General features: G+C 38.1%; 1 protein-coding gene across 1 annotated transcript; it reads left to right on the top strand.

Annotated features, from left to right (window-relative positions):
• The first annotated feature begins 319 nt into the window (after positions 1–319).
• LOC101848215 lies at positions 320–5596 on the top strand. The gene is made up of 5 exons (XM_005102671.3): positions 320–991; positions 1950–2061; positions 2913–3103; positions 4292–4391; positions 5005–5596. The coding sequence occupies exons 1-5, from the start codon at positions 516–518 to the stop codon at positions 5458–5460; spliced, it is 1335 nt and encodes a 444-aa protein (XP_005102728.1). The 5' UTR covers positions 320–515; the 3' UTR covers positions 5461–5596.
• The last annotated feature ends 5421 nt before the right edge of the window (positions 5597–11017 follow it).

Here is an 11017-nt window from a genome sequence, read left to right as displayed (position 1 = left end):
ACACACACACACACACACACACAAACAAACACACACACACAAATCCACACAGGTACTCACACATAATAATATTAGGTGCATACACAAACTCATATATCAACATACACAAACACAACGCTGAAATAAAATTGCATTCTCTGCGTATCAAATTTTAAAAAAATTGTGTATTACAATTAAATACTCTCTGGTATTACTTTCTCAAATTAATTGTTTCGAGTAGAATCTACTAGATCTAGATCTACCGTCGTGAATTTTGGTTCTCAGAGGCCACAACATTCGTTCTTTTCTCACACAAGAGATTTAAGCGGAAACCGCAAGTGCTTTCTCTTTCGCACTCCTTTCACGTTTCCGTACATCAAAGTTGAAAGCTGAAAACCAGTAGAGTCACATTTTGTTGGTATTCCTCATTGTCCAGAAAAAATATAACATTTATGTATAATTCTCTTCATGTCAGCTTTTTAAAGTAAATACAGTACAACTTTATTGATATTGTTACATTGCGGGATTTCCTCAACATGTCTGACGCTGAGGCTGAGGTTGAGTCTGCAACTTCTGGCACTTCTGCATTTGTCGAGCCAGAAGAAACAGAAACAACAAAGGCTGACGATTTGAACGACGCTACGAACTCGAACAATAATAATTTGAATGATGCTAAAGGCAACAGTGATGAGGTTGAGGAAGAACGAGAACAAGAGGAAGAAGATGCACCAAAAGAGGGCAAAGATTCAGATATTGGGCCAGTGACTCTGCTTCAGGAAGGAACTGAGTTCGATTCTTATGATGCTTTTCAGGTGACTCTCCAACAATACAGTGACACAAGTTTTGCGCAGTTTGCTCGCAGTGACTCGTCAACAGTTGAAAGATCTAATAATAACAGTGCAGGTGGTGCTCGGGACTACAATCCAGATATAATTTACACTCATGTTACTTTCACCTGCGTTTACGGAGGGAAGAAGGCACCATCCAGATCAAATGGAATTCGGAATTGCAGGTTAATTTTTGTTTTGTTTTTTGCTTTGATGAATCGGGAGGACTGCCGCAACGAGCGACCACTATGAGACAGAGTAAAATAGAGGGTTAGGGTTAGGTCTTTTCTTTATTATTGTGTTTTTTGGGGTGGTCGCCCATTACAGAAGTCCTTCCGATGAATCATCTTTTCAAGTAAAAATACTTCAGTGTGACGTTGGTAAATTTTACTTTCACTCCCAGGAGCAGATGCATAGTTTTTTTTTTGACAAACTGCTGTACTTTTTTTGGGCTGCAGTTCATAGTTTTAAAAAATCATCAAAAATCAAGTTTTATTTATTTTAAATAAAATTAAAAACCTTTGTTGTATTGCAAACAAATTATGGGGCAATAGGGCTTACAGTTACAGGGACAGGAGTGTCTGTGCGCCCGCAAAAATGTGTGCACCAATTTAACACCTTTTTTTCTATACGCTCGCAATGCAATTGCGTGCACCAACACATTTTTTGCTACAGTTGCAGTATAATCCACTTTACTTTATATTAACGTCTGATTGACATTTTGATATATCGACATATATTTTACATTTGACGAAATTTTGCCTTCAATATCTTCACTAAACAATTTCTCTTAAATTGTTAACTGTAATTTCATGTTAAATGGCAGCATGGTTGCATGGTATGAAACAAAATCTTAATTTATCTGGAGAATTTCTGAATAAAAAACCCCCAGGCAAATTTGTATTTTGATGGTAATAATATATTTTTAATGCTGCTGATTTTCATTTTTCAGCAAAATGAGAAAGAAGTTACTTTTAATTGTTTTTTAATTGTATGCATCTTCATCTAGTGAAACAGTAATCGATGGTCTTTCTTGGTAGTGGGTTTGACTTGTCTTAAGATTTTTCATGATGGTAATGAAATTGCTTTTGTGCAAATAAATGTCGTTTTAAAAAACCCAAAATTATGCATTTTATGTTTCAGTTCCCGTAAATGTGGATGTCCAGTTCGACTACGGTTAGCAGCTACACCAGATGGACAACGCTTAGTGATCAAGGAGAGTAAGCTGGACTGTCATAATCATGAGCTCAGTGAAGTAAGAACTTAGTATTTTATTCTATAAATAAACTTTTTCTCTTGGTTCTTGCAAAAAAAAAAAAAGAGCACTAATTAAATTATTTTTTGTTTAAGATAATTTTGATATGACATATATGCTGTGGCTTTTAAAAAAGTCTTTAAAGTTAAAATTGATTGTGCTCTCTGTTGCAAGGTATAAAAAGGTCAGGATGGAGGGCTCACATGGTCCTTGGTTCGAAACCTGACAACGAAGGAAAATTTTCTTCTTTCTTAAAAAAAGTTGTTAATTTCTCCTTTCACCTTTCGGGCTTTCTAATCATGTCTTCCTGCCTGCTTTCATCTCCACTTTCTGCTCCCTTTCCCTTTTCTCCTTTTTTTACCCCCTCTGGGCTACTGACTCTTTCTACTGCTACTCCTTGGGTCCTTCTTTCTGCTGTCTTTTAACCACACCCCTGATCTTAGGGTAAGATCTAACACCTAGCCTTCTCAGATGAGGGAAAAAAAAATCTCGGAGATCCCGTGTGCAAGTGGCACACGTTAAAGATCCCTTAGGGGTCCTAAAATCAATTAAGAGTAAGCTTCAGCCGCCATATGATCAAAATTCAAACTTACCAAACTGAAAGTGCTTAATGTGTCCTGCGCACTCATTTGACCTTATGCTGTAGCGAGCGACATAAAACACTTACCAAAACAAAAGAGGGCCAGGACTGTTAAATTTTGTGAAAGATCTTCAGCAATTTTTATTTTTGTTCTGAAATAAAAGTAAAAAAAAAAAGTTCTGTAAAATCTATTAGCATTTTTTAATTAATCTAAATTCAATCAATAGAAAGGACTATAATTTTTGTGTGTTTTTCTTCTTTTTATTGACAGGAAACTTATCGTTTCAAAAGCCTGGATGAGGAAACAGAACTAGAAATCTATAACCTAATCAGCATGCATGAAAACAAACGTCTGGCCAGAATGTTGGTGCGGGACAAGCTGGCGAAAGAGACAGGAAAGGACGTGAAGATGAAAGATATCAACAATATTGAGAAAAGAGTCAGCAAGAGATTAGAGAAAATGTGAGTGCTGTTTTAACAGGTTGGACGCTGAACTGAATAATTTTGGTTTGTATCGTTTATACTGTCCTGGCTCTTCTGGCTACTGTGAGAGACCGAAAAAAGAGCTGCACACAGTGTTTTGCGTGCATCACTTTTTTCCCAATACTGTGCCTTTTATTTGGCGTGACCCATCAACCCCCCAGAGCTCCCTGGGTAGGGGATCATAGGGTTTATTGGCGGGGACACTCCGTGTTGGCACCTGCTTTACAATGGAACTCAGCTTAGCTTAGATATTTTTCTTGTGTATGACTGTATAGTGTAGGCGTACAAGATGACAGCTATGAAATTCATGCTCAATTTTTGTGTTGTAAATGTGTGCACACACTTGTGAATGAGAAGAAATCAGAAAGTGGTCAATCTTTCCAAATGACTAGAGAAACTAAAAAGCTTGAAATGTCTGGTTCCAATTCAGTAAGGAGAACATACTTCAAATTGTTTTTTTTTCTACTTCCAGACAAAGATAAAGCCATTCCCAAACAGCCCATTTTAGAACATCATTGTATCATCTGGATGGAGATGTACACGTTTTTTCTTGGCTAATTAGCAGAGCAGGGTATTTGAAACCAGCCACCAACACATTTCAAAACTAGAAAAATGAGTTTGTGGAATTAACGATGTCACCAAAGAGCTGTAACCTATTTTGAAAACCCAGTTACTACAGTTACTACAAGATGCCCCCATGCTCCAGTCAACTTACAAAACCCAGAAACTAAAATTCATGATATAATAATAACAGATTGCATTTATATAGCGCTCTAGCCCATACAAGTATAATCTCTGCTGAGCACTTAACATCGATCCCATGACCACTGAGCGTAATACTTCATTCATACCAGACACAAAATTTCACAGTAACAAGAAAACTTGTTCAACCCCATAAAGAACGTTCTCAAGCATACATTAATTATATATACGTAAGGAGATTCTTGAGTGTGATAGACACTGTACATGTATTACATTATTAATGCTCTCTGATATGAAAAGTAATATGGATCTTTGCTCTGGTCATGTGAGGATCTGTGTAGGTAAAGCCTTATAGTGCTTCTCAAAGTATAAAATTCACTAAATGTGACTTCATGTTTTTCTACTGTGATAACTTTAAAAAAAACAAAAACAGAAACTATTAAATTTTTTTCTCCTTGTTTCTAGGGCAGAAAATGGAGACAGTGCCAAGGAAGAACAGGAGTCCATGGACGGCACTGATGAGAAAAGGACGGACAAGTCAGATGAAGAAGAGGAACAAGAGGGGGTGGGCATTAAAAAATTTATGATTTAAATGACTAATGGAACTCCAGGGTGTTGCATGTACTAGATTGTCATAATCAGACGACAGGCTTTCATTTTTTATATTATATGAGTGTTAGCTGATCTGCCAAGCATTCTGATTTAAATCCAATTTTTTTTTCCTTGTTTTTTTGCCTAGAAGAACCCCTATCAGATTTCCATAAAATCTTATTTTTTCTTGACATCGGTTTCCATCAGTCGAACGCAACTTGTAAATGATGTGAAACCCCTGGGTTTAGTTACTTGGTGTGGCTTGAAAGAGTTATTTTTCTTTTTAACAGTGAAAGTTACAGAATGTGAGGATACCCAATGATGATGTGTGGGCATGATGGCATACTTTTGAAAGAATTGTCCTCAACGCTGAATATGTCAGGGTGATTTTTGTAGTGTCAAACTCCTATGTGACTCTTTTGGTAATTACTAAATTATATACATGAGGCAGTAGTGATGTTCCTCATTCTCATTCTGGTACACAAGGACAAAGGTTTTGCATTCTGCCAGCTGGATGGGTGGAAAGTGTTAATATAATAACAACAACCTTTCCAAAAGAACATAAAACAAATTTTTTTCTTTTACAGGGCTCACAAAAAGAGACATCTTCTAATAAGGCGTCCCCAGCTCGACCAAAGCGGCGGATCCGAGAGCCGAGGCGATTCAGGGACATGCAGGGCAGTAGAAATTCTGCTGCATCGGACAGCGTGGCAGCTGTGGCCTCAGGAGATGAAGAAGAAAAAACTGTCACTGTGAAGACGCCAAGGGTTGCGTTAACACGCGTCAAGACTGAACCTGCCAGGTCGGAAACGACCCCTCACGTCGGGGAGAAGAGAGGGAGGAAGCGGAAGGTCCAAGCAGAGCCTGAGCCGGATGTCCAAACTTCTGCGTCTGCGACGGAAGGAGACAGGAGGAGTGAAATTCGTGAAAGGAAACTGGCTATTCAAGAAGAGTTGCTCGTGTTAGAGAAGAAAAAGATGAGGATGTTGCAGGATATAATGTTGAAGTTGACTCATATTCAGGAGAACATGGAGAAAAGATAGGTCTTGTTGATTTGGTGCAGTGATAGGTGTGGTCAGTGCAGTGTGGTGATAGGCGTGGTCATGAAAACTGAACCTCAAGACTGGACCAATTAAGAGCGATTACTTTTTTTGAATCATGACCTTTCTTGGCACAGCATGTTTTTTTGCTTGTTTTGTTTGTCTTACTGTTTTTGTTTTACATCCCCATTGATACAATATAGATCGTATAGGAGGCGGGCTTTCAACCCTGCCTGACAGACAGGGCCAACCTGGGCTCAGAGGGATGCAACATCCCTGCAGAAAGACCGAGATACTGGGTAAAAATTTTCCCCACTCGGGAATCAAACTCGGCTCTCCTGCGTGCCACAGGGAAGTGCCTTATTGCTACCCCACAGACGCCGGTGTGCAGCATGTATCAACAATATAGTGTGTCCTGTGACTGGAAATTTTCTTTTAAAGATGTGAAAATTGCTGATATGCTCCTAGCCAGCCACTGTTCATTCCGCCAAATTTGCATTCAAAACATCTGAATTTTGTAAGGTTTGCAGCTGAGCTCAAGATTGTGCTATATTTTGACTAAAAGGTACCGGGGTAATTAATGGTTGTGCATGATGTTCCATAGTCGGCCATCTGTGAGGTTGTGTCTTTTAGGTTTAAATCAGAAATTGATCCTCAAAATTTTTTTTAAAAAGTCATCTTTATCAGTTCAATAATTCACTGTTTCGTTTAGGTTATTTCTCCTTTCAAAAATGTGGACTGTGATATTTTTCACATTTTTGTTTTGCAGACTTAATTCCGCTCTTGAAATTGCTGTGAGTTAATTTGAAAGTAAACGATACTGGTTGTCCAGATAAGCTCACTGGAACCAAGCCTCAGTGTGGATGGAAAAAGGATCAGGGGGAGGGAAAGGAAGATTCTGCTGGAGACTGTTGTTCTAGTGTTGGCGAATACACAGTAGGCAGGTAGAGTTTAAAATAGATATTTTTAATTCAGGTTTTTTAATGCCCCCTTGGACTTAATTTAGATCATTCAGGAGGCAGGCCTGTCTGTCATGGCCAACCTGGGCTGAGAAGGACCCATCATCACAGGCAGAAAGACTTGAGATACTCGATAAAAACCTTCCCCACTTGGGAATCGATATCTGGTCTCCTGCATGTGACAGCAAAGCACCTAACATCTACACCACTGTCGCAGGTACAGGGAGAGTGAAATTACTGAAAGAAAAACTGTCTATTTAGGATGAGCTGCTGTCACTTTAGAGAAGATGAAAATATGAATGTAGCTGGAAATAATGAAATTGTTCCAGGTTGAAGATAACCGAACAGGACAATAGGTTTTTGCTTATTTGGCACAGTGGTAGAATTGACAGGTGGTGTGAAGTCGGAGTCATTTTAGTTTAGGAAATATTTGTTCATTTTGTTTTGTTTCATGATCATAATGATGCAGTAGCGAGCGTCGTAAAACTTTTACAAAACATGACCCTATATGTGTCAACATAAGGATATTATCTTACTGGTGAAATAACACGAGACTGTTTTGTGGACTTATTCCAAGAGACACAGAAATAGTCTGTTGGTGGTTCATTTTGTCACTGTCACAATCACAATCATCATTGATATTGATAGGCAACTGAAGAAAAGAGAATGTTTGTAAGTGTATGGAGCTTTGGGATAGTGAAGTATACACAGGGGGGCTTTTGTGGCCTAGAGGTTAAGGTGTTCGCCTCTCATTCAATAGGTGCCAGTTTCGAACCTGGATAGCGATGGAGATTTTTCTTCTCTAAATTGTCTCCTTCCTTTCACCTCCTTTCCTGCTCGCTGGCAATGTTCTGTCGTCTGCTTTCATTTCCACTTTTTGCCCCCACCCCCTCACCTCCTTGCCCCCCTCCTCTGGGCTCCTGATTCTCTCTGCAGCTTTTCTACTTCTACTCCTTGGCTCCTTCTTACTGCTGCCTTTCAGCCACACCCCTTATCTTATGGTTGGAAAGATCTACACCAAGCCTTCTCGGACAAGGGCGAAAAATCTTGGAGGTACCGTGTGCAAATTGTACACGTTAATAAGGATCCCTTGGTGGTCCAAAATCGATAAGAGTAGGCTTCGGCCGCCACCCGGGGAAAATTCAACATATATTTCCAACTGAAAATGTATAATGTGTCCTGCGAGCTCATATGACCTTATATGCGGTTGCGAGCGCTGTAAAACACTTACCAACTAAAAAAAAGAAGTATACAATATATATGCTTTTTGTAATTCATTCATCTTTTTATGAAAGTCTCAGTTGTCGGTACGTGTATAGTATTTTTTGGCAGCCTTGTTTTTGTTAATATAAATCCAAATGATTCATCTGGTGGTGGTGTTCACTTTCTCTCTGTGTGTCGGTTTGATTCTGTTTTTTTGCCCCACCCTCAGTTGTTCCTTGAGTCTATCTATCTTTCTGTCTGTCTGTCTGTCTATCTGTCTGTTCCTGATTAGCTTGCATGCCTTTTCCCATGCACTAAGTGGACAGACATTATCATTAAATGTCAATGTTCTTCTCTTTCTCCCAATTGAGCTAATCCAAAATTTACCAGTCAGCTGTGCAGGGGATGAGTATGAGTTTCCATGTCATGTCATGTAATAATGAAAAATACCAAACTTTGTAAAGATTGTACAGTGTCATGTGAATAAAATAGTTGTTGGCTGACTGATAGTTGATTAGTTTGCGTTAGGTCTGTGTTTTTGCCACTACACCTAACACTAACAGTTTTCCTGTTATGATACTTTTGTGTCATGGGACTTTGTGACTGATGATGTGGAGCAATGCGTTGTGAACCTATTAGCTTTTCTTTTTCTTTTTTTAAAAGAAAAAATAGAAGTTGCAGATTCTAATCTTGAGGGGGGGGGGAGTCATTTTTCTAATTTTCTGCTTTGAACTTTTCCTCCCACTCCCAGCCAGGTGTCCTGACCGGCGTCTGTGGTGTAGTGGCTCGGTGCTTTACCGTTGCATGCAGAAGACCTGAGTTTGATTACTATGTTGGCAGAATTTTTTGTCAGTGACGTTTGTATCCCCCTCAACTCAGGTTGGCCCGCAGTCTAAATGATCCAAGTTGTATCGATGGGGGGTGTATAAACCCCAAACATTTTGAAAAGAAATAGACTATGTTGAGCATTTGATCCTTTAGCCTGTGGAGGAACATTAGGTCTACTTATTCATGAAAATTAACATCGTTCTCAATTGTTCAGGTTGGAAATAGTTTTATTGTAAAACTTGAGTTAGATCTTCACAAGTAATATTGATTGTGTCAGTCTTAATACGATTCCAGTTTGATATTATCAATTATTATGCATATGTACATACATATGAGATTTAAACAAATGTAAAAAAAAAACTTTTGAGTTGTGGGTATATGAGTATTCTTAATAAATATAAATGTATATGGATATGTTGTGATTGTTAGAAGCTGTTCTTCAAAATATAAAAAGAACAAAGCAGTATGATATAACATTGAATAATTGGATTCTGTGGTTATTATGATTGTCTCATTCCCACCAGGTATTTTTTTATTCATGAACAAAATTATATTATAATATAACCACAACTACAAGCTGCCCGTTTGCCTAGGGTATGGATCATTGCGCACTGCTTACTACAGCCGTCATTACAGTACTACAGTTGCGATTAATTAACGACAATCTTGCTTTGTGCTGTCATTCTTTGGAATATTTCTACATACAATAGTCTTCAACAAATAAAAAATGGAAAATTACAAATTCCACTCAAAATTTCAAATGATACCCTTGGGAAATTTGTTTTACAATGACAAATATAAAAACTCACGACATGCTTAAATGCATGAATAATACACAATATCACAAGGACCTGTGACAAGCCTCTCTAAACGTGTGACACAGACACTCACTTGGCTTGCGTCTATCCATTCAGCTTTGAACCATAACTGAATAGCAGACGATCGCCTTTTTTTCAAAGTAGAATTGGAAAGCGATGGCTCCATTCTGGAGTACAAAATGTATGCCATTATATATCGATGTAAATCTTATAAAGATACACAAAGATCAAAACCTACAATTTTACAGTGTAATAAATATTTTTTAGCTGAAAATCAGGTACATGTACCGTCATGCCCTTTGGAATATTGAATGCATATATATATATATATATATATATATATATATATATATATCATATATATATAGTATATATATATTACCATACATACATATATATATTATCAAAGTAGACAAAATGAGTTCGAATCCTAATGATTCACAATGTTCCAAGAATAGTTTCTGTTTCAATGCAGTGTTCCGATAGAGGACCAAGTTCAGTACATTGTCGAAATAAACCGGTGAAGAAAAAATGTACCAACCTTCACACCGATTTGGTTTCTTGCAGGCCATTTGATGATTTCAGACACCCCCCCCCTCCAAATAAAAATGCAAACAAAATAATGAAAGTAAAACCGATATCACAAAGGAACACAACTAGGTGTTGAGATACGCACAAGCACCTCTTTCACATGTATTATAAGCTACATCCGTATAAAAATATGTTTACATTTATATATCGTAATTATAGTATGTATGAGAGGTATAACTCAAGTACTAATGTACTCTTTCTCAAATGGACTGCTCGGTGGGGAAGCCACCGTCATACGTCACTTTCCAAAATGGCGTATAGTAGAGTCTTACACGCTACAAAGCAGTTGATTATATTATTATGCAATAATTGAGCACTTATTTTTTATTCAGGTCATGTAGGATTTCCTGCTTATGAATACTTTGCATACTTTTACTTCTTGGTTAAATGTAAGTACAATATCGTAATTTTAATTATACTATTTAACACATTTTAATAGAACGTTCAACCGTTCAGGTGGTCTTCATGGATTTCAAGAGTAATTTAAATTTAATATATATCGTATCACTCTTTCCAGATAGTAATGTAATACAAATTATGTGTAATGTTTTACATGACCATGACATTTGTAAAAATTCCGACTCTATTTGAGCGAGTTGTTACATGGTGCCTGTGATAGGCCATGCTACGTGTATGCCTGTTTATATATAATATATTACCATCATCACCTGGTTTGATCTGTACGACAGCAGAAGATATTTGATTATTCGGAGACGTCTCGGCGAGCAACCAGGAACTATTCGGAGACGCACTCCCGCACACAGATGCACTGCTTTGGAGGGTCAAACTGTGTATCATTTGCTGCAGATCACACATACAGCCACTAAAGCTGTCGCAAATCAATTATTTTCAAGAAAATTTCAAACCTAACTTCAAAATATCAAATTATAGGTTAAAACAGGGGGTGGTGCCCCCCTGTAACCCCCCCAGATTTTTTAAAACTTGGTCTAGAGGCGCCGCACAAAGCATTTGATTGGTCTATCTCTGTCGGAGACGTCTCCGCATAGATACTGCGCTGCACGACAGTCTTGCCTTTTCCCAGTACTAAGCGACGTCATCATACCTGTGCAACTCTCTTATTATGTATATTGCTGCCTCTATGTTCAGTTCAGTGTGATCCACACCCTTTTCCTTATGTCCATGTGGCCCCCCCCCCTCTCT

The sequence above is a fragment of the Aplysia californica genome, unplaced genomic scaffold, assembly GCF_000002075.1.
Source record: "Aplysia californica isolate F4 #8 unplaced genomic scaffold, AplCal3.0 scaffold00334, whole genome shotgun sequence".
NCBI lineage: Eukaryota > Metazoa > Mollusca > Gastropoda > Aplysiida > Aplysiidae > Aplysia > Aplysia californica.
The sequence above is the reverse complement of the archived record's forward strand: the minus strand, read 5'-3'. Positions and strand labels throughout refer to the sequence as shown.